Source organism: Manacus candei, unplaced genomic scaffold, assembly GCF_025592945.1.
Source record: "Manacus candei isolate 608988 ecotype Guabito, Panama unplaced genomic scaffold, ASM2559294v1 h1tg000027l, whole genome shotgun sequence".
In the NCBI taxonomy this organism is placed as follows: domain Eukaryota; kingdom Metazoa; phylum Chordata; class Aves; order Passeriformes; family Pipridae; genus Manacus; species Manacus candei.
This window is the reverse complement of record NW_026138075.1, coordinates 3,905,832-3,933,826: the sequence shown is the minus strand read 5'-3', so window position 1 is coordinate 3,933,826 and position 27,995 is coordinate 3,905,832. Positions and strand designations below refer to the sequence as shown.

Here is a 27,995-nt window from a genome sequence, read left to right as displayed (position 1 = left end):
AGGGGAAGAGCAAGAGAAGGCACAAGATATGACTTTAAGCAACCTGCTTAGGAAACAGACGGTCTTAAGTCTCAACTACTGGACATGGTGGGAATAACCCAAAGTAAACACTGGGTGTTAGACAAAGGAGAACTAGAACTGGGGGCAATATGATTGGAGAGCAGAAGGGAGATTTCCCTTGCCTTGCCTGTGACCCATGTCAGCCAGCCTCTGTGCCCTTGAACTGCCCTGTGCCTGCTGTAGAGCTGAGTTTTGCTACCCTGCTTTCCAAAAGATGAAATCAGAATAAGTGAGTTTGTTTTCATCTGGGGGATAGTGAGATTCAGTTTTATCAAGGCTGCTCTGAAGTTTGAGTTGGCTCTGAATACTGTCCTCGTCTCCACCTCTGCTGTGGAGGGCATTCAGGAGTATGGATCATTGCCATGAGGCACTTACGCCCCTAAGATGCCAAATTGCTGCTGCAGCTACATGCAGCTCTGGTTACCACCATCACCCACGTGCTCTTACTGATTGTATGGAATATTATTTTCCCCTGGAACAGTAGTATGGAAATAGGCTTAAAGTCGTCGTTTGATCTCTGCTATTTTCTGTAGTCTTGTTCTAGTAGTAGTTGTAGCACAACTGAGAAAATGTACAATTGTCTGAACAATAATGAGACACTAAACACGTGGAAATCCTATTAGTGTTTCATGGACCGTAGCTGTCATTTCATTTGCTCTGAAATTCCTTCCGTACGGCCATGACAAAGGTTTAAGGTTGAGTTTTCTCAACACTTTGAATGCATTAGCCTGTTCCTCAAACAAAAGTCTGTCAAGTATAGCGAAGCATCTGAAGGGATGTATTTATTTCTGTCAGTCATCAGTCAGTCAGTCAGTCATGGCTGGGCTTCGCGAACAAAGATTTGGGAAGGCTCTATCCACATTTGTTACAGGCACTTTGGTGACTTATGAGGCCAATACGAGACAGACATATCCGATTGCAAAAGGCACAGCAGAAAGACTCCTTAAATGGTATCTTCTGCAAGACACGGTTCTTTCTGCGTTGCCTTTTCTCCTCGAGAGTGATCCTGCGTGTGTTCTCAAAGGAGACAGCTGCGTTATAGATGGTGTGTCTCCAGGCCTCCCGATTGGAGGTCAGAGTAGACCAGTTATGTTGATCAATATGGCCAAGGCTGAGATGTTGTTTCAGGGAGTCCTTGTATCTTCTCTTCAGGGCTCCTCTCTTGCGGCAGCCGGTGGCAAGTTCACCATAAAGCAGGATCTTAGGGAGGTGGTGGTCCTTCATCCTGGAGACATGCCCTGCCCAACGCAGCTGTGTTCTCATCAACATGGCCTCAATACTTGTAACTGCTGCTTGCTCTAGAACAGATGTATTGGTCACAACATCTGACCAGTGGATGTTTAAGACTGTACAGAGGCAGCGTTGATGGAAGCGTTCTAGGAGACGCAGGTGGTGGCGGTAGATGACCCATGATTTGAAACCATACAGGAGAGTAGACAACAATTTCTGTAAGTAATATATTAAATAGAATTAGGGTCAGTAAGCTTGGTCTTGAGAGATAAAAGCACAACACTAGAATTTTGTGGGATTTTCTTTCCTGGTTAGACAAATGTATCTCGTTTTTGTAAATTTCCCTTTTTCTACTTCTGTTTTTTGTATCTCCTCATTCTAAACAAGGCTGCCCCAAATCTCTTTCTCAACTATAAGTTTTCAGAAGTTTTGCAATTCATTTTTGCATATGTAAATATATACAATAAGATAGTATTAACTTACCGTAATTATAAATTATGTAGTTAATGTAATTTCCATAAGTAAATATAAGTCATCTGTGTATTTCTTATGTAATAGAAAGCCAAGCTAAGATATTACTAATCTCATTAGTTTTTGTCCCTACTCATGGACATGTTTGTCATTCTTGTCTGTTTTTTTTGTTAAACTGATCGCTCTTAGGTTTTTTGAGACTAAGTTACTGAAGCTGCATATTTTTGCATCAGATTATCAGATAAAAGATGTCCTTTTGTATCCAGTGTACGCATGTGACACAGGTAAGAACTGAAGGGGGGCAGTGTCAGTGTTACCACACAGTTCTTGATGTGCACTTACATCACCGCCGAGCACCATGGGCAGTTCTTGTACATCATACTGATTCCTGTTTTCTTCGTTTGTGCTTTCTGCCTTCAAAATTCACAGTGATACAGTACCAATTGTTTGCCCGTACGTAATTCAGTTCTGTTACCATGTACTACTGCCCAGTTTCTGCAGCAGGAAAATAAATGTGTGTATTCTTCTTGAAAATTAGAGGTTTGCTAAGGACCAGATAAGTTCAGGAAAATGGCAAAATAAGAAATTAAAAAATAAGAAATCAAGAAAATGGTTTCCAGGATCTGAAAATAATCCATATAATTGGAACATAGTGGAAAGGGAAAAAAATTACATGTAAATCTGTTTTGTAGTTGGACCTGAAAGTTTTTATTGTTTTATTAACAAGAACCTTAGGAATTCTTTTTGAAGTTTCCTTCACAGATTTGATGGTTATGAGTTGCAGTGGCAGATCTGCAGTTCTGCTAGGCGAAAGATCAGCATTATTCACTGATATCCAATCCAGAGATTTTTGCCCCATATATCATTTATATGGGTTAAAGTCTGTTGGAAGAATGCTTTTAATGGATAATTATCTTCTGGCTATGTGCAGACATCGTTGATAACTATTGTGGCAGCAACCAAGAACAGTGAGACGTTTCTAGTTGCAGAGTACTTGTAGAGTTTTCTAGGTGGTGTCTTCATATCTGTTGTCCCTTGTGTCCCAGTCAGGATGAACTCCAAATCTTTCAGTGCAGTGTAATTTGTGGTATTTCAATGACTATGGGAAAAGTATTTTGCTTGTCTTACTCAGAGATTAATTCTTGCATTTTTCATTGAACTATCTGTCACTTATAGTAAGTCATCTATCTTTTCAGAGTTATCTGTTCATAGAACATTAACATTTTTACAAGAAAAGTAATTTCCGAGCAGTGTTGCATTTTTCCCCCTATAGTTCTTCCGTCTTTATTTTGGCACTTTCATCTATGTTCACCAGTTTCCTTACATTGTTTTTCTGTCAGGGCCTGTAGTTGCTCAGTTAAATTTGTGTGAGATTTGCCTATAGCTATTTTGAATCCATGAAGAGATCCTATCTCTCTCAAAACCTAATGTATCTTTCTGTCTTTTACACAAAACTATATTGTTATATGAAATAGTGTCAAGGGAGTGCTTATAGCTGAGGCAGGAGCCCCTTAGACTCTCCAAATTGCTTGGCAAACCCTGCAGCAGAGATGCTGAACTTAGAGTGATCAGTGGCTCTTAGCTGACTGAGGTGTAACTGGGTGTTATGAGTTGCTTGTAGTTCCTGGAGATTTAATATCAAGGAAATTCAAAACTGTTGCACATCTTAGCTAGAGACTCATGGTCACTTCTAACTTAACTAGTTTTATATTTTCTTGTTATTATTCCCAAAAAGTCTTCCTTGAAATTCCTTCAATGCAGTGGCTTTCCTGTGCAATCCAAAGCATTTTGTTCCTTGCAGAACTATTTCTGTCCTACAGAGTGTAGAATATGAGATGTAAATAATGTTTTCCTCTCATATAATTAGGTTATTAAGTCTCAACAGAAAAAAAGCCTACATTGATTTTCTCTTGCATATGATTCTCTTTACAACTCTGAACTTACAACATATTCCTGAGGGTGCCTTGGAAGTTTTTTCATGTGTAGAGGAAAATTGTTTAATAGTCCCTGGCTGTTCTTCCAGGGTACTCCAAATAGATAGGAGGGACAAAAGAAGTCAAAGCACTCAAATAAGGTCGTCTGCTTGCAGTGATTAGGACACAGAAACAGTCCTATTCAAAGAGGTAGAATGTAGCACAGGTTATTACAGTGATCCAAACTAATTTTGGAAATGTAAACATTGGTGTGAAATGACTGCAGTCCTATCCATACTGCATTCAAACAAAAGTAGAAGCATTTCAGTCTGGATTAAATAAAATGCTGTCTGTTTTTAATGTGGTTTGGCTAGCCAGTGGAAACCATAGCATTTTAACCTGTTTGAAAGGCAGGTTCTAGTGGACAATAGAAGTTTTTATACAGTATAGTTTCTGTATATTTGCTCTGATCAGTGCTAGCCTGGGCATATTGTGACAGAAAACCCTTTTTTTCTGCATTCAAGCATAAACACTGTTTGCAAATTTATTTCAAAGAACTTTTTATTTGGCATAAGTTTGGGGTCTTGATGTGATCATCTGTGCTGAGCATTGTTTTTCATTGTCCTGGAAATAATTATTTCCAGCATTTTTTTGAGTGAAACGGAAAACAAAGAACTCCTAAGTAGACCAGGCACCTTTTCTGTAATACTTCTCTGCTGATTTTGTCTTCATTTAATAGACTGTGTGTTCTTGAGAACCTCAAAATTTCTCATCACTTGCCCTCAGAACTGACACGGTGACCTGAGAATTCAAAAAATGTCACGTTAGTGGCTACTAATTAGTGGGTCCAGAGAGCTGCTTTTCCTGGCCTTTCAACCTTCCAGAGGCAGCAACAAAACCTGTCACATGTATCATACAAAGAAAATAAGCATTTGCCATGTTTGCCTTTTGTTTTGTTTTTTCCTATGGTGTACATAGTGGCACAAGCCCACTTGAGACTATAGATGAATTTGTCGTTTAGGAGGAAATTAACCTAGTGTTTGCATTTATTTCTCCTTCTGCATGCATAACATAATGCATGTATTATCCAGTTCTTGCTGAACAAGCATGAGTGTGTTAGTATGCTGTGTTGTAAGAAGAGGAAAAGATTTAAAGAAAAGAAGACTGTGCAGAAGATAACTTTTTTTTTCTGTTTTTTTCTGTTCCTACCATTCTTTTTTTTTTTAATTACTTCAAAGTGTATTGAATATTTCTGAAAGGAAGTGCTTTAATGCTTAGTTTGTAGTGTACAATATACAGTCCAGGCTTAAGCTGTCTGTTTGTATGTTTGTTGAACAAACTTATTAATAGAAGATTGATCTGTACTTACATTAATCGCTGTTGTACTTCTGCATCTCATGAGAAACCTTGGGTTTTTTGGGACCACTTACTAGAATGACTGTGGTAAAATGTGCCATCACAGCCATGTCACAGAACTGTTTGTGCAAGTAACATTAATCTCTTTTTTATTATTTAAAATTTTCAGGTCTTTAAAATAGAAGTGTTGATGAGTGGAAGGAAACATTTTGTGGAGAAGAGGTATAGTGAATTCCATGCTCTTCATAAAAAGGTATTTATCATTTTCTTGATAAGATGTATCTTTATTTTGCCTCAGTTGTGACATTTTCCTCTCTCTTGTAATTGTTGTTATACATGGTTTATCTTAAATACATCTTGTGATTCATGTCTCTAGAAATTAATTCCTAACTAACTCAGTTTTTTGTGTTTTGTAGAAAGGGGTGATGACTTCTCACATGTAACTAATTCTCCTTTCTGGTTATTGTTTACATGCTACATTGCTAAAATGCTGTCTGTAGTATGCTTTTGTCTTCTTGTAAAGTCACAAAATAAGGCACATTGCAATAGCAAATAAATGCAGTGGGTTTTTAAATCCAATTATTTGTTAGTTCTATAAATTGTGTTGCTAGCCTACCATATGTTGAGCTGAGGAAACAAGTTGTGTATACGAAGAAACTAGACATGATAAAGACTGAGTAAACATCTCACTCTGCTGCACTTCATACAATTATTATAATATAAAATGTCTGATAAGCCTTCTACTGAATCATCTTAGTAAATATAGATGGGAACTCAGTACTTTTGAGGCTAGTTATCCAAAAATTGTTCTTTAAATGTTTTGATCACTGTTAAAGGAAAAGTATGATTTCTTCTCTCCAAGCTGAACTGAATGCTGCTGAAAGGCAAGTTTTGCAGTTTTCCTGCCTTATGGAGGCCAACTATTGTGAAGGAGAATTCTTCAAGAGCATTGCAGCCTGTTAACAGCAGTGGGGCTGCAATAAAGAGCTTCAGTCCTTCATTCCTGGGATCTGGGTGAACTAAACATCTCTTGGTGCGTAGGTCTCAGTGGCAGTGCAGTGTGGTCAGACACAACTGCTCTGAGTGATTCTGTTAGTCTTCAGTACAGAAAAACTTCCTCTGCAAACAACAAAGACAGGCACATGTATTTACACCTTCTACCAGTGCAATGTCAGAGGAGCTTATACACACCAGCATGTTTGCTGGTGATCCTGAATTATCTCAGGAATCATCTCTTTCACGGAAGAAACATTATCCTGGTGCCAGAATGGATGATTTTGACAGCCTTGTTAGATGTATAGATACAAGCAAACTTGGCTGAAGAAAATGCAACTATTGACCCGTCTGTGTGTTGGCCATCAAAAGTCCGAAGACAAGAAAACATTTTGCTTTACTGCAATTTAATTGGGACGTACTAGTGCTTCTTGCCCCAGTAGTGGTATCCTCTACCACTTTTTAATACTCAATTCCATGTTTATTGTTTTAATTCAGATCTGTCTCAGATATTTTCTCCCTCATGTTGACATTGAATATGAAAACATGAGCAACAGTGTCAGAATCGGTAGTATAACTCACTCACTCACCACCAAGCCTTGCAATATATGTGTACTTTATTTTACAGGTGAGAGTAATCATGCAATTGAAAGTAAAGCAGATGAATAGAATTTATGCAACAAAATAGGTTAGGAAACATTATGAGGGAAAAATCAGGATTTATGTCCTTATCCTTACCCAAGGATACCGTCTCTTATTGTTAGAATAGTATAGTATTGTATAATGCAATGTAGTTTAGAATTAGAATTAGAAATATAGAATACTGTCAATTAGAAAAGACCTACAGTGATTGTCTAGTCCAACTGCCTATGCAGTCCACGGCTGACCAGAAGTTAAAGCATGTTATTAAGGGCATTGTTCAAATGTCCCTTAAACTCTGACAGGCTTGAGGCATTGACCTCCCCTTGAGGAAGCCTGTTCCAGTGTTTGAACGTTCTCTTGGTAAACAAATTCTTCCTGATGTCCAGTCTGTACCTTTCTGACACAGCTTTGAGCCATTCCCAAATGTTCTGTCACTGGATCTCAAGGAGAAACGCTCAGCACTTTCCTCTCCACTTCCCCTCCTCAGGAAGCTGTAGAGCAATGAGGTCACCCCTCAGCATCCTTTACTCCAAACTAAGCAAGCCCAGTGTCGTCAGCCACTTGGCATCCACCTGCCAAGCACATGCCGAAGATGGATCCTTTACAAGCAGAGGAGAAGAAATGCAAGCACCAAGGCTGGATCTGGAAGAGGAGGAAGAAAACCTGTGATTGAGGGCAGCAGCCTTGCCACCTTTCCCAGGCTGCTCACCATCTGGGCAGCTGCTGCATGTGTAGTTGTCCTTTCCCAGGGGTAGGACTTCGCAGTTCCCCTTCTTGGGAATCCAGCCTTAAGAAGATGCGATCCTGGGGGGTGATGTAGAGAGCAGCACCAAATTTTGACTCCAGGCAGTAGGGGTTTTTTGGGCACCACCATAGCGAGGGTGCACTGGACAGTGCAGGCTGGTAGGAGAGCGGAGCCCAGGGACATGGGGCAGAGGGTGTGGTAAAGAGGAGGCCATGCCTGAGGTGATGAGCAGGGGGGCACGAGCTGGCCCTGGAGACCCCGTGTGGAAATCCTGTCCCAGAACCACCTGCAGAGATGCAGGCCTGGAACTGGGCAGTATTTGCCTTTAGGGGAACAACAGAACAGTACCTGGTGCAAGCAGAAGGACCCATCAGCATTAACAACCCATCCTTCCAGGAAAAAAGGGTGAAGATAGCAATGCCACCTGCACTGTTAGTAACATTTAGACTTTTCCTGTAGTTTCTGTGCATTTAATTTGTTTGGATAGTTGGATAGTTAGGGCTGGGAGCTTTGAGGGCTGGCACTTGCCCCAGCTGATGGCCCAGTGCTCATTTAGCCATGTCCCAAGGCATTCCAACATCACCAACCTGGTGCTGGCCTCTTGTTTGCTGGAGAGGGCTTGGGGCTCTCTTTCCCTTCTCTTCAGGGTTTGCTGTGGCCCCTCAGGGGAGCATTTACTGCTCCATCTGGAAGTGGAGGGCCTGGACACAGCCTCATCTGGCTCCTCCTGGGCCTCTTCTTCCTCTGCAGTGATGGCAATGGGAGCCCAAGGGTGGCTGCCAGGACCCCACCAACAGAAGCAGGGAAGGGGGCCTTTCTGCTGCTGTGTTGCACAGTGACACGTGCACACTCCTGATGAATGTCACTGTGCAGTTTTAGAGGGACAGCCCCAGTGTCCTGCCCAGCAGCTCGGCATCCATCCTGTGATTGGTTGGAATGGTATCCTCCACCATGACTGCCTCCAATGCTGGTGCCAAACATCTCCATCTCCTGATGGATCCAGGGCTGCAGTGTCTGGAGGAACATTGTGTGGTTCATCTGGCTCAGGGGCTGGATGACCCCCCCAGGACACCTGGGCACTCCCTCTGCAGCTCATCTTTGCGGTACTCCAGGATGATGGAGATTCTGGGCAGTTGGATATCTTGGAGCTGCTCCTGCCTGGCAGATGACTTCTGGTTGTGTCATAGATGGTGTGATGACATACTCCACATAGTCATCATCCACCTGCACCAATTGCAGGAATGATAATATCCTCATGTTGCGGAGGGGGCGCTTGGGCTTGTTCTCAGCCCACTGCAGGATGGACAGGGAGCAGAAGTGGTGGAGGCATGGCATCACATAACTGGCCTCCTCCCAGTTGTCCAGTCAGATGGGACAGTCGTTGTCCAACTTCACTGTAATTTCTGGAGTTACAAAATTACTCCACATAACAGTCATGAATGGCTGCAATCTTGCTTTCAGATTTGTCTTTGTTGTACACCACTTCCTCTGGAGTAACTTCCCTTGCAGAGACTTCTCCTTAGAATACCAGAAAAAACATAAATGATGCTCCCTTTCTCTCTCTGCAGAAATAGCAGCAAAACAAACCTGAAAAACGGGTATTGTAACCAGGCACTTTACACCACTCTTCAATTTGTTTCATCTTTTCATCCACTTGCTGTCTGTTCATATTACTCTGCAAACAGGTGGAGACTTTCTTACTTGTTCCCTGTACAAATGCAAAGCATCCAGCATATTTTGGCAACAATATACTTTTTTCTTAAGTTTTACATTTTGAAGTTGTAGTAAAATTTCATTAAGTGTGATTGAACAGCTCATACTCTGAACCTTGCTTAGTGCTTTCAGTATTACAGAAATCCTGGAGAAAGCATTTGCATCAGTTTGCTTTCAGCATGCCAATACGGTATTTATCTTTTGTTCCTCTCTTCCCCTTTAATTTAAAATGTAAGTTTCCTTCTAAGTTGCTGTAAGAACATGGCAACTGGAAAGGGCTCTTCAGACTTAATGCATATTCAAGGTGCCCTTAGTGTTGGAGATGTCTGTAGTGAACAGGAGAAACAAAGCTTCTGTAGAGAACAACTGTGGTAGAAAATGGCCTTAGAGGCTGATGGGGAGATTGTGCCTTTCACTGGAGAAGAACATGCCTCATTGACATTCTATGGAGGACTCCACTGCTCATATAATTCATCAAATGCCAATCTGTGGTTTGGTGGGTTTTCTTAATTTATTTTTTTTAAACAAAACCATTTCCAAGAATATGTCTGGATTTGCCTCCTTCCTGGGTTCAACCTTTCATAGGTTCTAGTTGTGTAAAAAAGTAAAGCCCCACTTCCTATGCAATCTGGCTGTAGTGGAAAAGGTTTAAAACCTTTTGAAGACTACCATGCTACACCAGGAATACAAATTATTCCCTTGACAGAAACCATCCATGGCTGTTGGCGTCTTTGAACTAGTTTTCATAGGCCATTGTACTTCACTCTGATTATGAGCAACAAACCTTGCCTTTCAGATTATGCACCATTCACATTACAGTATTATATTTAAGTTTGAACGAAAATGCTATTATTCTCATGTGGAGAGGATTTTTAGAAAGAATTAAATTCTTTCTAGGTGTATAACAGTGGAAAATACAAACATTTGTCCATCTTTATCCCCAAATATCTTTTAATACTTCTTTTCTTATACATTTTTAAGTATTGGTAGGGTTTTTTAGCTACAATAACGCTAGGTGACAGTGTTACAACTACTGCAGTGAAATATGCAATGATCTGAAGCTATATACATCTTGTTTTGCAATTTGTTTATAATTTTAGATTAATTAGTATACACTCTAAATCATATTAACTTTTCACAGTTGGACAAATAATTCTTCACTGGATAATTTAAGCCATCTTTTAGTCTTTCAGGAAATAGCAACTACAGGATGTTGACAGGCATTATGAACAGTGTTATGGACAGGAAGATATTATAGGCAATATTTGTCCTCAGATAAATATTTATTGTGTAGAGACAAGTGTGAAGCAATACAGCTAATGCAGGTGTTGTTTTGGTTAATATTCCTTGACATTGTAATGATAATTTGCAGCAATATATATTATTGGATTACTGTAAGCATAAGAAAGTGGGCTTTTAATGTATTCTTTATACATCTATATGGGCTTTGTACCTACACATAGTACCTATGCTTGCACATTAAGTAATTGTTTTTTGGATGTTTTACATAAAACAGGGCCACACAGCACGAAAGGATTGTTAATCATCAGCTGAGTTACCAGCCACAGAGTGTTTATCTTGTAAGCATCTAGGTCTTGGTGAATCCTTGTGTAGTATCAGATTTGTCTCCACTTATCTGGAACATTCTCTTCACTTGTTCCTCATCTGCACGTGCTGTCACAGTTTGCAACAGCAGCGACCATAGTTTCTTCAAGATCCTCAATCAATTTAGAGGGAAAATTTAGATGTGGTTATATTCTGTCTTTAGGATCAGTCAGTTGAAGTACATGGGTTTGGAGTTTTGTTTCGGAGTGTTGTTTTTCTCACTTCACTTTTAATTGTAATTTAACACTGTTAAGAATTAAGGAAGTTGCAAAATGTTTCCAGAGCAATTGAAGTTCCCCTGCTGCAGCTTCAACACTTGTGATTGTGGAGACGTTGATGTGTTGCCACTGCTTTTTCCTGTAGTGACATCTCAGCAAGCTCAAAGATGAAATGTAAATTCTTAGTCTCCCATGGGTATGCATGTCAAAGTCGATTTTGAGTTTCTTTCCTTGCATTCTTTGCCTCAGATTTACTCAGAGGCAATATCCAACAGAAAGGATGTCTAGTGCCACCATCTATTAAAATGTTATGGAGGCTATTTCAGTGTTTACTTTTGCTCTGTAGTTTTAAGGAAAGCATTAGTATTTTTTGGTTTTGAAAAAATGTGTTGCTCCAGCAGGAGGATTTTTAGTGTTATTGGGTTGTATGTTTGTGTCTGTCTATATACACTCATATATATATATATATATATGTAAAAACTTTCCTGTGGTTTTCTTTAGAGGAATAGTTATGGAACTCTCTTTGAAATATATACAGTGGCAATCTTGCTGTTTCTCTGTATAGGATATTAAACACAGGCTGTCAATCTGTTAGTGCAATTTGAGAGCACAGATATTTTGCTCACTTGATTACCAGCTCTCCACAGAAATGGTTAGCTCTGTCGCCTGTACTTCTCACACCTGGTCATAGTTGCCTAAGTCTAGAGATAGAAGTTGTCATGGTGTGTTATCACTGCACTTAGCAAGGTAGTGTCTGGGTATGTTGCAGTGCTGTTGTGAGGTATTATCCCAGGTTGGCTAATGGGGAATTCAAATTTCTAGTTTTCTCATGTAGTTGTTGCTATTTTGTTTTCAGGCTGTCAGTCACAAAAAATTTTTAGTAGGTTCCTCTTGGCTGTCCAGGGCAACTAGACGTGGAGATTTTTAACTGCACTCTGTAGGTATGATGTCTGCTGTTACTTCAGAGAACTGATAGTAACTTCATTTCCATGCTCTTGTCCTTTATGCGTGGTTATTTCACCTGTACTGCCTCATCTCTAACATAAACATGCTTAATTGAAAGAGACACTATTATAATTTGTTTCTGTCTGTGTTTCTTTTTGTTTGCAGCTCAAGAAGTTCATAAGAACTCCAGAGATCCCTTCAAAGCATGTGAGAAACTGGGTCCCTAAGGTCCTGGAGCAGAGACGACAAGGCTTGGAGTTGTACTTGCAAGTGAGTCTCCTCACGGCTCTATTAAAGTAAAAGTGGCATCTGTTTTCAGAGTGCTAGCATCCAAAGCATCAGAAGGTGTGAAATGTGGTGCTTTACTGATGGGCAGTTTTAGAGGTGGGAAATGACCTGGATACTTAGCCAGCAGGAAAGATTTCTGTTCACTTAGCTAGGCTAGCAGCTAGAAAACCAGACTGTTTTGCAGTTTTTTTGTAATTCTTGTGGAAGCTGCTGACTGACTTTGGTGAACCTACTAGTACTTCATTTTCCTCTGCCTAAAATGGGAAAAATAATGTTATTCTTTTCAAAGTCGTTCTGATCAAAAGTGTTGCAGAAGAGGTACAAGGAGGCTTTAGCTCACCTCTGTTTAGACAGACTAGGGAAGAATCACCTCATCAAATTCATATCCCTCTGCTGTACATGCCTGTACATGAATTGTTCATCTAGTTGAAATAGGCACCTCTCATGCCATATTAAACTCGATTTGGAAATTTATATTTTAAGTCTTAGATTCTACCTAGATGAGTTCTGATTTTGATAAAGACAATAAAAGGAGTCTTCAGGAATGACTCAGTTATACAGATATCTAAATATATCAGTAATGAATCCCATCCATTTTTAATAAGCAGAATTTTTATTGTCACTATAATTGCTTTAAAAAATGTCCAGTGGTGTAGATTCACAGCTGTTTTTCTGGTGACAAAACCAGATGAAGATGTTAGTCTAAACATGTTCCCAGTTCACTGCACCTTCAGCTGTACTAATGTAGGTGCTGTTTTATTGAAGGGGATCACAGAAATCACCTAGATCAAAACATAATTATTTTGGGAGGAAGACAAGAGTGACAATATTGTATTTTTACTCACATCAGCCATTTGCAGTGAATTTTTTTTTTTTTCCGATTTTCATGCAACTTTCTTTTGGAGATAATTGCCACCAAGGCACATGTACCAATTTGTCTTATGCAGTTGATTTTGTTAAAAAGATGCAGATGTAATTTGGTTATCACTTTTTAATTGCTGATAAACTGTAAAAGAACATCCCCCCCTACTGGAAGAGTTAGTCAACTCTCGTTCTTGTGCCGTCTTGTACATTTAATTAACTCGTCCTCTCTTCTATCACCGCTGGCTGTCATAGGAATATGCAGTGCTTTAGGTTGGAAGGGACTGCTGGACACCATCCATTTTAAACATAACAAGCCTCTAAGTTATATCGGTACTAATGTGCATACTAAATAAAACAAGAAGAAAAGTCATAATATTTTTGTAAGTCGTTAATTTCTGTGTCTGCTAGCAGAAAACAGAACTAATCATCAGTGAAATTTTAATTTTTAAAATAATTAGAGCCTTGTTTTAGACAATGAAAAGTTCATTTTAAGGTACTTCAGTTATCAGACTTTTTTTAATACTGCCAAGCAGTTTCCAAGACGCAGTGTAGGAACATGCTACAATTTCAGAAGACATGGTCTGTTTTTAATTTAACACCATGTCTGTAAAATAGTACAAACATCCTTTCAGGTGGTACTATTGAGAGTTATTCTGTAAGAGCAGCTTGGCTACTAGTGTCACTAGTCAGTGGTGGTACTAGTAGCCAGCCATTTGTGCAGCTGGTAAACTCTTACGAAGCCATGGCAGTCATTAACTGTTTTTATAAAACCAGCCAGAACCTAATGCAAAGATTGAGCAATTACACAAATGTTGCATTCAGAGAATTTGTGTTATGCAATATGTTTTTTCTTTCTGTTCCACTTTGCATCCTGAAAACCTGTACAGGAAAGAGGTAAAATGCCATGCAGATAGCTGTCAATTACAGACCTGTACCTGACATAGTCTTATTGTGTTGAGTTCCTAATATATTTTTAATTAAGTAGTCTTCAGTAGTTAAGTGCAGATAAAACTTATTATATGAAATGAGAATAGTATAATCAGTCTCTATCAAATAATAAAGAAAGCAAGACATTCCCCTGCCTAAGCCAGAAGGTGCTGCAGTTGCCAGGACCTTGTTACTTTGTGACCTTTTCATGATGAAACCGCCCTTTTAAATCCTTTCAGCATAGGTTGTTTGTTTCTCGTGGTGGATGGACAGGAGCTCAGAAACATTTCATTATATCTTTCTGAAGAAATTATGAAAAAAATTATTAATTATGAAAAAAACAAATATTATTAAATTGTAAGTTACAAAGAGTAATTTTCCTAAATTTATTAGTATCCACTACCAACTAATATTCATCAGATTGCTTATTACTTACGTTTTTAAAAAATTGACTAGGGATTTTTTTTTGTTGTAGTAGACCAATTTTCATGGAATTGTGAAAGAATGATTTATCTGTACTATTTTATGTGACTTCCATATTTTGCAAGTTTGACTGGAATTTACAACTTTTGTTTTTAATACTGTGAAGCAATTGACTAGAAGCACTAATATGCATAGTATTTCAACTGCATGTATAATAATATATACAGTACCCTTGTGAATACTGAGAACAATCAACTGACTGACAGAAGGAAAGAAGGATTATGTTTAATTTATTAATGAGGAAACAGATGCAAAGATAAGTGAATGACAGAATGTGGCCCCAAACATTCAAGCAAATTAGTATGAAAGAATAGGCTATTGCTCCTCTTCTGAGCATGGTAAATGTGTCTGTGCATGATCTTAAACTACAGCACACAGAACTTAAGTTGACCTGATTTAGTCTTTGCTAAATAAGAAAATCATAGAATCATAGAATATCCTGAGTTGGAAGGGACCCACAAGAATCATCGAGTCCAGCTCTAAGCCCAGCGTGGGACACCCCAAGAGTCACACCATTTACCTTAAAGCATTGTCCAAATGTTTCTTGAACTCTTGTCAGGCTTGGTTCTGTATCTACTTCTCTGGGGCTCGTTCCAGCACCCAGCCACCCTTTGGGTGAAAAACTTTTTTCTGATATCCAACCTAAACCTGTCCTGCCTGAGCTTCATAACATTTTCTCAAGTCTTCTCACTGGTCACGAGTGAAGAGATGCCCCTCTGCTTCCCCTCACAAAGATACTGAAGACTGCAGTGAGGTCTCCCCTCAGTCTCCTCCAAATACCTGTTACTGACAGTGGAAGAACACTAAACCAGCTCTAGTTACCTTGTGGTGGCCATCAACTTGGTAACTTTATAGTTGCTTACTTGTATATCTGAGCTTGTAGCTTGCCATACAGCAGAGATGAGAAGACAGGTGGTTTTGATTTAAAATTTGTAAAATGAATCATTGGATTATGCTATTGCTGACAAAAATCTCTCTGATAGTAGTTCTAGATTGTAAAAAGATTAGAACGTAGATGATCCTTGTTTATGGTTAGAAACACCTTCTCTTGATGCATTTCCTGAAGAGCTTTGTGTTGAGGAAAGGTAGAAGGTACGGATTTTAAGTAGCTGGTTTTATAAGGAGCCTATAATTTGAGAAGGGCTGCCAAATGGACCTGCATTGAAAGTCTGTGACTCCTGATAGTAGTGAGCATGGAGAAATACATTTGCTTGAAAGTACCAGAAGGTCGAAGGTAAGTATGGGAGACGGTGGGGCAGATTGATAATCAGCATTGTAGCTTCCAGATGGTCAATGATTGTTTAGTTTTTTTCATCCACTGTGTAATCTTGAACTGACTGTTTACAGAAATGAAATTTGTTTTGGAAGTGTATTTAAAGGAGATATAAATCACTTGAAAAACTCCCTCTTCCACAGTTATTATTGGGTACAAGTTGAGTGAGTCGTCTTGTGGATGCACGAAGTAAACACGTACTTTTATTTTGGACATTGAAGATATTGTTGGGATTCCAAAGGGCGGCACTGGAGGGACCTTATCCAGTTGGTTATTAAAGCGGTATTTGTTACAAATAGATTTTATATGATGTACTCTTGGAAGAGCAGTTTTTACAGAGCTTATTTCCAGTGAATTGGTAATGGGGAAGAATTTGGTCTAGCCACCTACTCTCTACTAATTTGAAGTTAGGTCATATTCTTGTCCCGGTAAGCTGATGGTGGATGTTATTGCCATCCAGTGTGTCTGCCCTAGGGACTTGCCCTTTGACAGGTCTGCCTTTTAAAGTTCAATGGAATAGATATTTTCTAGCCCCCTTGGGCAGAAGAAATCACATCATTTGCTGATATCATCAGTCCAACAAGTTAACAGGCATCTTTAACAGAATTCACTGTGAAGTGGCACCCATATCTCAGCATGAGACTGTGTGGCTGCTGCTAGTCTTCACTGAAATTATTTCCTTATAGAGAGAGATTTTGAAGGAGGCCCATTTTTGATGAGCTTCAGGATAGTAACTCATTTCATGTGGTCTGGGTGACCTGGAGAAATTCTTCATGTGATTGGCAAGGCTCTAATATAAAACAGTGTGTTGCAGACCTTCTGAAGCGCTCTGTATGTATGTAGGGTCTGTATGTACATATGTCTCTAACCAGAGTTAATATGTAGAGCTAATATTTCTCTCTTGGCCGAGGTCAAGAAAACATACTTGCCTTTTATTTATCCTTGAACTTTTTACAAAGGGAATAGTCCTGATTCCTGGAGATAAGGTCGGTTAAAGTGCTGCTTGGCTGTGAGACTTGAAGACTTGATGAACTTCAGCATTCCAGCAGTTTCAGGAATCCAAATCTTAAAAATGAATTATGGCGTTTATGAAACTGGACTAGAGTTTTGTTTTCCATTTAAGGAAATAATCTGGAAATCTGAGTAGCACTTTGACTTATACTTCAGTATTCTTCAAAATGCAATTCTCTTTAAAAATATTTTAACTACCAATCCTTCCTGAAAAACATAAGTAAAACCATATCTGTTACAATTTTACTCTTAAGAAATTAGAATCCAATCCTATACTTCTTCACTTTCTTAGTTTCCAGCTGGGTGGAGTTAGGAAAACAGTGGATGGAGTAATGAATAGCGTGTAGTTGCTTTACGAGTAAGTTCATCAGAAATATAAAGAAGAAAAGCACCCATTATTATATTGCAAGTTTTTAATCTTTTTTCGGAGAACGGTTCAACTGCAACTGAAAAAAATGAAGACAAATGGGCTATTTCTGTAGCTAATGTCTGCAGAAGAAAAACTATCATACAGAAAATTTGGCCCAGAGTGTCATTTCTTCATGGGCCATGATGATTTTCTTTAATTACTTCAGTAAGCATTGATACAGAATTTGTTGTAATAATGTTTAAATAAATAAATAAATAGTCTTTTCTGGCTGGACAATAGGTATGAACAAAGCTTTTGCTTTGTTGCAAAGCATTTTGGAGCTAGTACAGTATTTCATATTGCAGCTGAGGATAAGAATCTTGTGCTTTCTTTGAGTGTCATTCATTGCCCCTTTTTTCTATCATTCTGGGAACTCAGTTAATTTGGTTTCTCAGGGTTTTTTATCTAATTGTGAAGAAAAAGAGTTTTCCATCACCTTGCAGGTGACAAGAAGGAATGTGAACTCAGCCATTTATAACCTTGTCCATTGTCAAGAAGGCTGGAGATGTCTCTGGTCTGAGACATCTAGGCTCCTGATGCCAGTCTACAAGTACTCCACATAGTGTGTTTGCTAGAGCTTTGCCTTTCAATGGCCTGTTACTCCTGTTCTGGAAATGTGGCTGAAATCCTGCTTCAGAGCTCTCTTGTCTGAAGTAGGATCAGAAAGTGGGGAAAAGAAATGTACATGGTTTTTCACTGTATTCTCTTCTCTTTGTGAAGTGGAGGAAAAAATGTCCCACAGTAGTACATAAAAGTTATCCTGAGCACTGCTAGGCAGAACAAAAACTAGGACTTCATATAAAGACAGGGAGATCCATATAAAGACAGGGAGATCTTGATTTCTTTGAAGCTGACATAACTCTCTAGGATCAGAAGCAACCTGTAAGTGCTTTCTAAGTAGAACAGTTCTTGATGTTCCATTTTCAGTATAAAAGAAGGAAAAAAAGTGTATTGTCTGTAGATGTAGCAGTTTTTGAACTGGTGCTGTTGGAGCTGTTTAGAAGTATTGAGATCTCTGTGATACGTGCACTTTCATGAAACATTTGTTTGCTTTTGGCCAATAAAAATAAATTGAATGGGTTACTATTTAATTTTGAAAATGCAGCGGCAAAATGATCTTAAAATTATTCAATGATTGTTCAGCGTTTTAAATTCTGTTTCTGTGCAGTTCACATTCATCACATTTATCCGTTCTGTCAGTGTTAATATTCATTACAATTGTTCTTCTTTTATACTCTCAGAAAGGCATTCTTTATCAAGCATTTAGTTATTCCCATATACCTGTGTATCTTTGCCAAAGGGTATTGTGAATGCAAAATTTTGACTTGGTTCAAAATTTTGGAGGAGTTTGTATCGAGCATAGAAGGTCCCCTAGCTGGAAATGACTTTCAAGGCTGCTAGGGTTTTAAAGAAAGATGTCTCATGTTAGTCTTGTTCATTTATACTCTTCCTTGGTATCCATTTGTAGCCATTTTGGGATATAGAATACTGTGCTAAATGGATCTTTGGTCTGAACCATTATGACCTTTCTTATATAATCCTTAAAATAATTTTAGACAGTTAAAATAGTTAGACACATATTTGTGTTTCAGCTTGTTATTAGGTTTGTTTAATCATTAATGTGTTTTCAAGAACCAAACCCTGTATGTATCATGAACAGTATCAGTATTCTGTTTCAGTAAAGGCAAAAAGAGTTAATTGTATGGCTGAGAAGACATAGCTGAATATATATAATGAAGAGATATGCAGGTCAGATGCCACTGTGCAAAGCCCCTTGTAAAGGCTAATACCTTTTCAGACTAAATACTTTACTCATGGGAGGTAATTGGTTATATACTTAAAGGCTGAATTCAGAGGTTGAAATTTTAAGCTATAAAACTTTTGTGCAAAATGTGGGCCTATTTTTATTCTTCTTCACCTTTTTCTGTGTGTGCCTGACCTGTGGGCTTTTCCCACTAGGCTTCTGTTTGACCATTCCCCATATCTCAGAGCAGGAGCTGGATAGAAAGCACTTTGACTTCCTTTTGTCATTCATTAGGCACCACAAAGGTTTCTGCACAGGCAGTCTTTCACTTTGTCCTATGTGCACATTCGCTGTTGGGATCTATTTCTAACTAATTTAAGACCAAATTGGCTTATATGCAGAAAAAAAAAAATAAATCCCATCAAGTCCAGAACAGATCCTTATCTTCCTGATTGCTGTTTCGGGAAATCAGTTTTATTTTAAATTCAGGTGAATACATTGGGAAGAAAGAGTCTAGCATTACAAAGTTGCAAGTAAAAGTTGGATTCAATGAAATAAGATTTAACTGATGTTTAACTGGGAAGTCTGTTGAATCACCCACATCTATTAATCACATTGAAAATTCTCTCTATTATCCAAAATTATTCAGTGTCTTCCTTCTCTAATTCTATTTAATCTGCAGTAATCAAGGTTGAACCGTACCTGTAAGGAGTTCTAAAAGCAATGATATGATAAGTATAAAAAGACAAAATGTTCTTTGTCCTCATTAAAGATTGTGAGCAGAGTGTTAAATAATATTAATGGCTGGGATTGTCAGTACTTAACAGTACTTTCCTAGTACAAGTGATTTTATTGATCGATACAGTCTCAGTGTAACAGGGCAGATTATTCTACTGATTTTATCGAAACCTTAACTAAGTTTGTTAGTGTACCACATATCTTTAAATAGATCTAGATGATGATGTAGATTAAGAAAAGCAGACCACCATCCATCTTTTTTTGATCGGTTAATAACTTAAATCCATCAATGCTGCTACCAGCTTTTTTAAGATTCTGTTGTGCATACGTGTTTCTTTAGTGGTACAGATACATAGCTGGGTTTAGATGTCTGTAGATTTTAAAGGACTGTGCCTGACACATGCAGGATTGCATATTTGTTAAGAAGAAGCAGAAAGCAAAAGAAAACGGAAAAGCAAAATAAATGTATAGATAATTTAAAGGAGAGACATTTATAAAGACTGTTTGTCTGCAGAGATGTTTCCTGAAGAACTATTTGAAGCATTTTTCAAGCATGCTTAGAAAATTGCCTGGTTTGTGTTTTAAGAGTTAATTTTTTTTGCTTTTCAAGTGTTGCTGTGTTTTGATTTGTGGTTCTTTTTTTTTTCCTTTGTCTTCAATAGTCTGTTTGGTTTTGCTGGATAGAACTGCGCTGCATGAACTTCTCTCTCATTTTAGTCTTACATGTTAGAGCTGATCAAAATAAATTTTTCTCAGTTAAATGCAGAATTTACATTGGAAGTCATGACAGGTTTAGAAGCCATGTCTAAGTGCTTGTTCTCTTTTCATTATACTGTGTGTCATAATGATATTGTATGACATACTTTTGCCCAAGTTAAGATGAACATCGAACTGTACTAATTGTGCATTTCTGTACAGTGAGAAATGGTCTCTTTCATGACCTGCATATGCTCAGAATGACTGCAAGATATTTTAAGAGGGAGAAAGAAATTATTTGTCTAGGAAGTCACAGCCTGTTAAAGCAGAGCTGGGGATATTAAAACCCAAGTGCTGGCACACTGTTGTTGTCTGCTGATGACCAACTGTTCTAATAGCCATAATTCCTTCTAGAGCCATATAAAGTATGAGATACTTATTTCATTTAGCCATGATGAAGGAAAAAGTGATTAGCTTCCTTATCCTGAATGCAGCTCCTCGTTTGATGTGTAGGCATTAAATTTTCTTTTTCCTTGATATTTAATAGATTTGTTTGAACTTCTCTGGGGAAGGCAGAGGGGAGTCAAAAAATTTTTGTCCATTATAGTGAAGAAAGAGGGAGGGGAGGGAGCTGTAATTCCTGCAGAGTCTTATTATCACCACCTGAAATATGGTAGAAAGACTCAAGTTTTTCCCACCTTTCTAATCAACCAATAGCATTTCAAACACATTTTCAGTTCCTATTTTGTGTTGTTTATCATAAGGTAATTTTTGTATTTTGGTGTGCGAATGGCTATTGCTTTTTTAAATTGGACATTCAAGGCAAGTTAAATCTTATAGGCTTTTTATTCAAAATTAGTCTGTAAAATTACTTAATGAATTACCAGTGAAGGGAAAAATTTATTTTCTAGTGAAAGAGTATTTTATTATTGCATGTGTAATGTAACACACTGTGTTTTGTTAAGGTTGTTCAGTAGTGTACAGCACTAAATTAGCATGTAGTTTAGACCTAGGTTTGCCAAATCAGTGACTTTATGCAATTTGATAGTGTTATTCTGCATACACTTTTTGTGTGAGTAAAAATCGACCATAAATATTCTTTACACAATTATAAATTGCACATGAGGGCCAGGGGAAAAAAAAAGTTCATAAAGAAGTGAAGAATTCTATCTTTACAGTAGGATTTGAATCTGCACATAAGGCACAGGCCACACTTGGAAGCCAGAGGAAGAAAACAAAATATGGAATATATGCTGAACCATTCATTCTGTGCTTTGGATGAAGAACTCATTCTGGGGGGAAAGAGTAGTATAGGATGAGGCTACATATGTAAGCAACATTAAATAAATCCTTATATATAGGGAAGCTGAATTAAAGCTTGATTGTAGTGTGCCATAATAACTTTGTCTAACATTGTTTGTATCATTTAGCACAGACCATTCTGAAGGAAAAAAAAACCAGCCTGTGGGACTAATCGCAAGGGTTTTCCAGAAAGATACTGAAATAAGTAATTCCTGACCTTCTGCTTTAGACATGTTGAAAGGAAAGAGCATAGGAACAGAAAAGTTTTTTGTGAGAAGGGCTGCTTAAGGAAGAAGTAAGAGCTTCTGTCAGTAGCTGAGACAGGTGAGTGGAGGAGGAGACAACTAGTGACCAGTCTTCCTCAGATAGGTTGTGGAAAGGTGGTCAGTGAGCCTTCTCCTTTGGTTCTGCATTAAATTGGACTCTCCTGCATTAGACATAATTCCCATGTGTATGTGTGTATGCTGCCTTTTCTTGGCATTTATGCAATCCTGTATGACTCCTTTCTGAAAGATATGTTGAAGGATTTTAGAGTGAACTAAGGGGAGAAGGTCCTGTGCTCATGGGTAGCCTGGGAGAATAATAAAGGCTTGTTATCTTGTTATCTTGTTATCTTCACTAACATTGTCTATGTCCACACACATCACCATTGATTGTCTTTGTTTTTCTTTTCACCTGCTTATTGTGTCTGTAATCTGAATATAATATGGATTTAGTTAAGCATAAAAAACCTTGTTTTACACTAAAACCGTTCTTTGTAGAATTTCTTGACTGAGACTTGAATTTCTGTGAAGGTACATTTACAAACAAATACACATTACCAAATAATGCCTAAATTTATTACTGACATGGATTTTTTCTGTTGACTTTAAAAACATGGACATCAAAATAAAAAACTCACAGAGTCACTTATGGTAAATACTGTGAATTATACATAAGAAAATGTTCAAGAAGTATTAATGTAAAAATTGAGGTTTGCGATGTAGTTTCTTCTTTTTAATTTCTAATAATTATCATTGTCTTTATCTAATATATTCTTCTTTAGATGAAAAAAGTTTTCAGAAACAAAGCATGAAGTAGAAGTAGAACCTTTAATTTCATTAGGCATGTTGTAACTGGTGAAGATTAATGTATATATCTCTTGCTAATTCTTTTCAATTACTCAGTTCATATAAATTCCCAAACCTTGTTAATTATGCTGAAGTCAGGTGGTAATTTTTAACAGTATTTCCACAGCAAGGGAATTTTCCTGGTCTAACCTTGCCCTCCTGTAGAAACTCTCAGCAGATTAGGCATTCTGACTCTAGTCCATTCGTTTTCAGCACAAGCCTAATTGCTGCCGACTGCCTGCCACAGGTACCCTGGTATCGTACATTTAAGGGATGCAGGTTCTTCTGAGAACAAATAAGGAAAGATTAATTGTTTGTTTTGTTTCATCCCAAGAGAAATGTGGGAGCTTAATCAAGAAAAATAATTTCTTCTGTTGATTTGGCTTATTTGTGGGAAGGGATAATTGTATAGAGGCAAGCATAGAGCCATGCATTTTGAAAGAAATTTTGCCATTTACCTACTTGGGAGGCAAAGATACAGCAAAATGAATGTAACACAGCATTGGAATTGATGGGGATGGTTCACATTTCTCATAGTAAGTAATTTAGCTGCAGGGCTTTTATTTGAACCAATATTGCTAGGTGGTGTTGTCATTTGTTTTGTCTCCCTTCTTTGGATATCTAATCAAGAAGACAATAGTAGGGGGAAAAACGCTTTTCCAAATTGTCCTTAATTGCTAGAGCACAAAGTGAGCTAAGCACTCAGGTATTTCCAATTAAAGAACTTGTTTCCAGCAAGCACCATTAAATCTATCTTTCCCAATCTGATAAATAAGCTATCAAAGAGTGGAACAGATTAATTGAGAGCAATTAATTCAAAGCTCAGTATAACAGTCAGAGTGAACTAACATTCTCAATGAATGCAAATTTTATGTAAAGCAGTAAGAAGCACTGATTCAACAAAATAGAGTTGAGAATAGTCACTAAGCACAAAGGAGAAAATTTTATCTGTGATACGAAAACAAAAGACAAGGGAATATCACAGATCCTACAATTCAGAGCCAATCACAAGATTTACTCTAATTGTGTCTAAAGCATAAGAAAACCCTGCATATAGTACAATGTTTGAGTCTTTAGATTTGGTAATCTCTCAGTGTGGTGTGCTTATGTTAGTAATCAGTAACCTCTGTGTTCGGTAGAGACTTAGTTAGCCCTGGTGCACTGGATTTTGATTCCCTTTTAGGGTGGGTATTCCTAATCATATGTATCTAGACCTGTTTGATGGGTGTTACTTTCTTACAGCTGTCTGTGCATGCCAAATGGCATTGCTTCACGTGGTGTAAACGTCATTCTGCACGTGGGTCCTCCATATATTTCTCATAATGAAAAAACAGAAAAACAACCTGAATGCTCTCTTTAAGTGCCAGCCTTTTAACAACGCGTGCATCAGCATGACGAGAATGCCTCTCTACCCCCTTAGATATTAAAATAAACTCACAGGCTTTGAGTATTAATATGTTCAAAAAATATTACATGATGGTTCAGCTGTTGATATGTGTTTTATATATTCTGCTTTGGAGTAATGTACTCCATCAAGAAGAAAGCAGGAGGGGACACACATATTCTGTTACATACTAAACAGACTAATTTTTAAGTCAGTTTTTGCAGAGCTACCTTGGTGAGGTAAGTTGTATTGCTGCTCTGTGTGCATTCACATAAATTGACAGCACAAATATACTAGCTGCCACAACTTTTAAAACTTCTCTCTTAGAACATCAGTTTGTGGGGTGCATCTCTGGCCTTTACAGCAGCAATGTGGCTGGAGTCTGCTTTTGTAGAATTAGAGTTTTAAAATGGTTGGATAAAAATCTTATTTCTTATGCTGTTGCAACCCACTGGGTATGTCTATTCTAGGAAAATGAAAAGGTCAGTGATAACTTTCCCAATAAAACCTTCTGAGAAAATGTCATTCCAGTTATGTGTATCTCACTGGGGGAGTTCATCCTCCATTTTTTGAGTTTCATATTTTTTATTTCCAGAATATCATCATCATTAGAGAAATTCAGCATTCATAACTGTGATAGTATGGTTCATATCATCTCATGAACTGATGATAACAGACATGCTTTAGCAGACACTTTCAACACAGGCCATTTACGGTGTTTTTCTTTGTATCCTTACTGGCAAGCCACTACATCACAGTTGTATTCTGAATAACTGGTTTTCCAAGAAACTTCCCTGTAATGCTGGCTTCTGAAAAATATTCTGTATATCCCCAAATAATCATGAAGAAGTTAGACAAGTGGAACTTCTCCTAGTTTCTCCAGATGTCAAGGCATACAGATCTCCAAGTGAGCTTTCCAGAGTGGAATCCAGCTCTCACACCTCATGAGGTGGAAAAGGTTCTTCATGCAACATTTCAAAAGCACTCATGAAGCCAGAGGAAATTACAGAGGAGCAAAGACCATGCACAGGATTGAGAGTCTACATCTTGCAGCCACCAGCATTTAAGCTGCCATCTCCACATCTCCATCCATCAGATGTTTCTCTGTATTTGGGCTGAGTCAAGGTCGTGCAGTGATTTATGCTAATAGTTTTGAACAGCAGCAGTTGTATAACTTCAGGATTAAGAATCAGTTTGTGGTTTTGTAATGATACTGTATTTATATGCCATGCAGTAGTGCTTACCTGCTTCATAGGTGGATTTTTTTAAAAAATTAATCAAATTCAGGCAAGTTTAATTATGTGACCTGAACTAGTTATCCAGCTTGAAATGCGGGAATCGTGAGGACATGTACTGCAAGAGTAAGTTACCGTAATATATTGGTGTCTTTTTGTAGTATTGGAAATAAAGATTAGTGGGTTTTGTGATGAATTTGCCCTCTAATGATGTAGGAGGCTCTTGATAACTGTGGTCCAATGCAGATACTCAAGAACAGTATCATTAATGTGCAAGTACGGACAGACTTCAGTGAAAAGGTCCAGCAGCCAGGCCTAGCATCGAAAATAAAATTTAGTGGGGAGGGGGGAAACAAAAAGAATCCAAATTTCTCTAGTTTAGTAAGTTATTTTTGTCCAATTTTACAAAGTGGTGATGTTCACCAAGGAAGTCAGAGAGAAGTCCAACGTGAGACAGGACACGTGGAGAAGCTGTATTTGTTAATATGTGGATGGAGTCATGTAGATTATTTTCCCTGTGGTATATTTACTGGTTACAACTACCATATTATCCTTTCTATATATATAGCATATTCTTTCAATTTCAGATTCTTTCAACTGCATCTTCCAACCTTTTCTTGTTTTGTTTTTTCCCCTAAAATTTAAATTTTGTGCCTTTGACTGGTTTATTCAATCTACATATCACTCATAGCATTGTCTTCTGATGGTCGTGTCTTGACCATCTCATTGACCAGTCAACAGAGAATGCGAGGTTTTTTGTAGGTTTCAGTTCTGTCGTAAATTGTTTCTGAACCTTTATATTATGTCCACATCTGCTTTGAATTTGCAGCACCCATACTTCAGACATACTTGCACTGATGGCATACTCACTTTTATTTGCTCATCATAGAGTCTAAGTCTGATTAAGCTCTCTGTACCACAGTATGGTAGTACTGTTCTGTCTTTTCATTGAAGCACCAAGAAATGTGACTTAAATAACAATTTAACCTTAGCTTCAGTTGCCAACGCTTTCTGGTAGGGTAAACCAGAGCCTTCAGAGACAGAATAACCATTGGGAAGGAGGGGTGCAACACAGCCTTTTTGCAAATTCTTCTTGCATGGGAAACCCAGAGGCCAAATATTCGTGCCAAAATGAACAATAGAAGTAAAGAAGATTGCTGTCTAAAAATGCCAGTATATATGTGTCATGAATCTGTGATTCTCAATTTCAACCTCATTTATGGAGTTTACTGACCGTAATTAAGTAGTTCTCTGGTTGCTGAGTGAGGAACAGCAAGCCAAGTGTGAATATAACTTCAAAAATATGAGATTTATAGAGAATATCTTAGCATTCTTGCAGTTATTTCAATGTTATGATATTTTTTTAAGAGAAATACAGATAGTTATTTAGCTTCTGTTAGCAAGCTAAATTGCAATCTCATTTCTCTGTCCTGAAGAAGTCATCTCTTTCAAGAGTGAGAATGTGGAGAGGTTTTAGCCAGATCAGAACACTGTCTGCAGAATTGCTACGGCTGTGACAAATGCAGCCGTCCAGCTGATGCTGCTTGTCTGCCATCAGCACAGAAAAGGTAAATAAGCATTCACTGACCAAGTTAGGATGGTTTCTTTTCACAAGTAATTGCATTGTTCCTCACCTTTATCAAGGACTCCCTTGCTGGTGAGATTTGGGAGGGACAAGTGTCAAGGAACAGAGCCATAATGAAGTACCTGCAATTGAGCAAGGATTACATTGCTCCGTTAATTCTGTAAAAACTTGTCAGTTTGCCACCCAAATAAATGCCTAGACTTCGTAAAACATGGAGCAGAGTGACCTCTAGAACAAAAATCAATGGCAATTCATATTTCATATGTCTATAATTGCTTGTGAGAGCATGGCAGCAGTTTGTTTATAGAGCAGCTTGTTTTACCAAGGATTGTTTCCTGACTTTTTCTTCTTTCCAGTGGTGATGCCTCTCATGGACTGTGAATCACAGCTAGACTCAGCATTAGACAGGTTTTATTGGTGGTGATTTTTTATTATTGTTTTCACATTACTGTCTTCAGAATTGCTACACTGTGTTTTGTTTGAACCAGTACACTAATCTATAGTTACATGTAAATCCTGTTCACAACTGTTTCCTTGAAAGACTCCTGAAGCTGTTTTTTACCTTCTTTTTTGTAGGCAAGACTTTATCCTCTGTGAAGTTATCCATTTGATAGTATTTTAGCCATCAAACTGAATCCACTGTGTGGGCTTCATTTTTAAGCAATTTGTCAGAGAAGCAAAGCATTCTCACAGTCAGCTAATTTAAAGACAGAATTTTGAAAATATCATTTTTCCCCCTGCTTTGCTTTGTTTTTTCTTTTTTTTTTTTTTAAGAAGCTGTTGTAAGATTTGTATCCCCACTGAGGACTGAGATGTCATAGGGATAGAGAAAATGCCGCTCACTTTATGGATTACTGTTAGGTCAACAAAACTTTGGCAGCATTGATTAACTTGACAGTGAGTACAGCAGTACATTTATCACTTATGGCTGTGCTGTAGAAAATCTAATAAGAGGCAAACAATTCCCTTTAGAGCAGTAACAGGTTCACTGTGGCTAACGGTGCATGCACTGGAAATTTCTGACTTTAAATTATACCCTTGCTGCTAGTTGGGTCA

General features: G+C 38.0%; 2 protein-coding genes across 3 annotated transcripts in view; one reads left to right on the top strand and one right to left on the bottom strand.

Moving 5' to 3' along the window:
• SNX24 (sorting nexin 24) overlaps window positions 1-27,995 on the top strand; it is an 88,470-nt gene that overhangs the window by 40,191 nt on the left and 20,284 nt on the right. For both annotated transcript variants that reach the window (XR_007904793.1, XM_051789492.1), the window contains exons 2-3: window positions 5,200-5,283; window positions 12,057-12,161. Coding sequence is in view for 1 of the 2 variants with exons in the window: in XM_051789492.1 (XP_051645452.1) it covers window positions 5,200-5,283; window positions 12,057-12,161 (189 nt within the window). In the remaining variant the exon portion in view is untranslated. The remainder of the gene's footprint in view (window positions 1-5,199; window positions 5,284-12,056; window positions 12,162-27,995) is intronic.
• On the bottom strand, window positions 10-27,911 carry LOC127471941 (uncharacterized). The gene is made up of 2 exons (XM_051789477.1): window positions 26,989-27,911; window positions 10-1,506 (listed from the first exon to the last, which is right to left on the bottom strand). The coding sequence occupies exons 1-2, from the start codon at window positions 27,049-27,051 to the stop codon at window positions 913-915; spliced, it is 657 nt and encodes a 218-aa protein (XP_051645437.1). The 5' UTR covers window positions 27,052-27,911; the 3' UTR covers window positions 10-912.

What these genes read in the sequence shown, in the direction of transcription:
- LOC127471941 (XM_051789477.1), bottom strand. Translation starts at nt 27,051, where the DNA reads ATGGCTCTGTTCCTTGACACTTGTCCCTCCCAAATCTCACCAGCAAGG. An exon ending in CAAGGGAGTCCTTGATAAAG is followed by an intron (nt 1,507 to 26,988) that starts GTGAGGAACAAT and finishes TATTACTTACAG; the next exon opens with AAATTGTTGTCTACTCTCCT.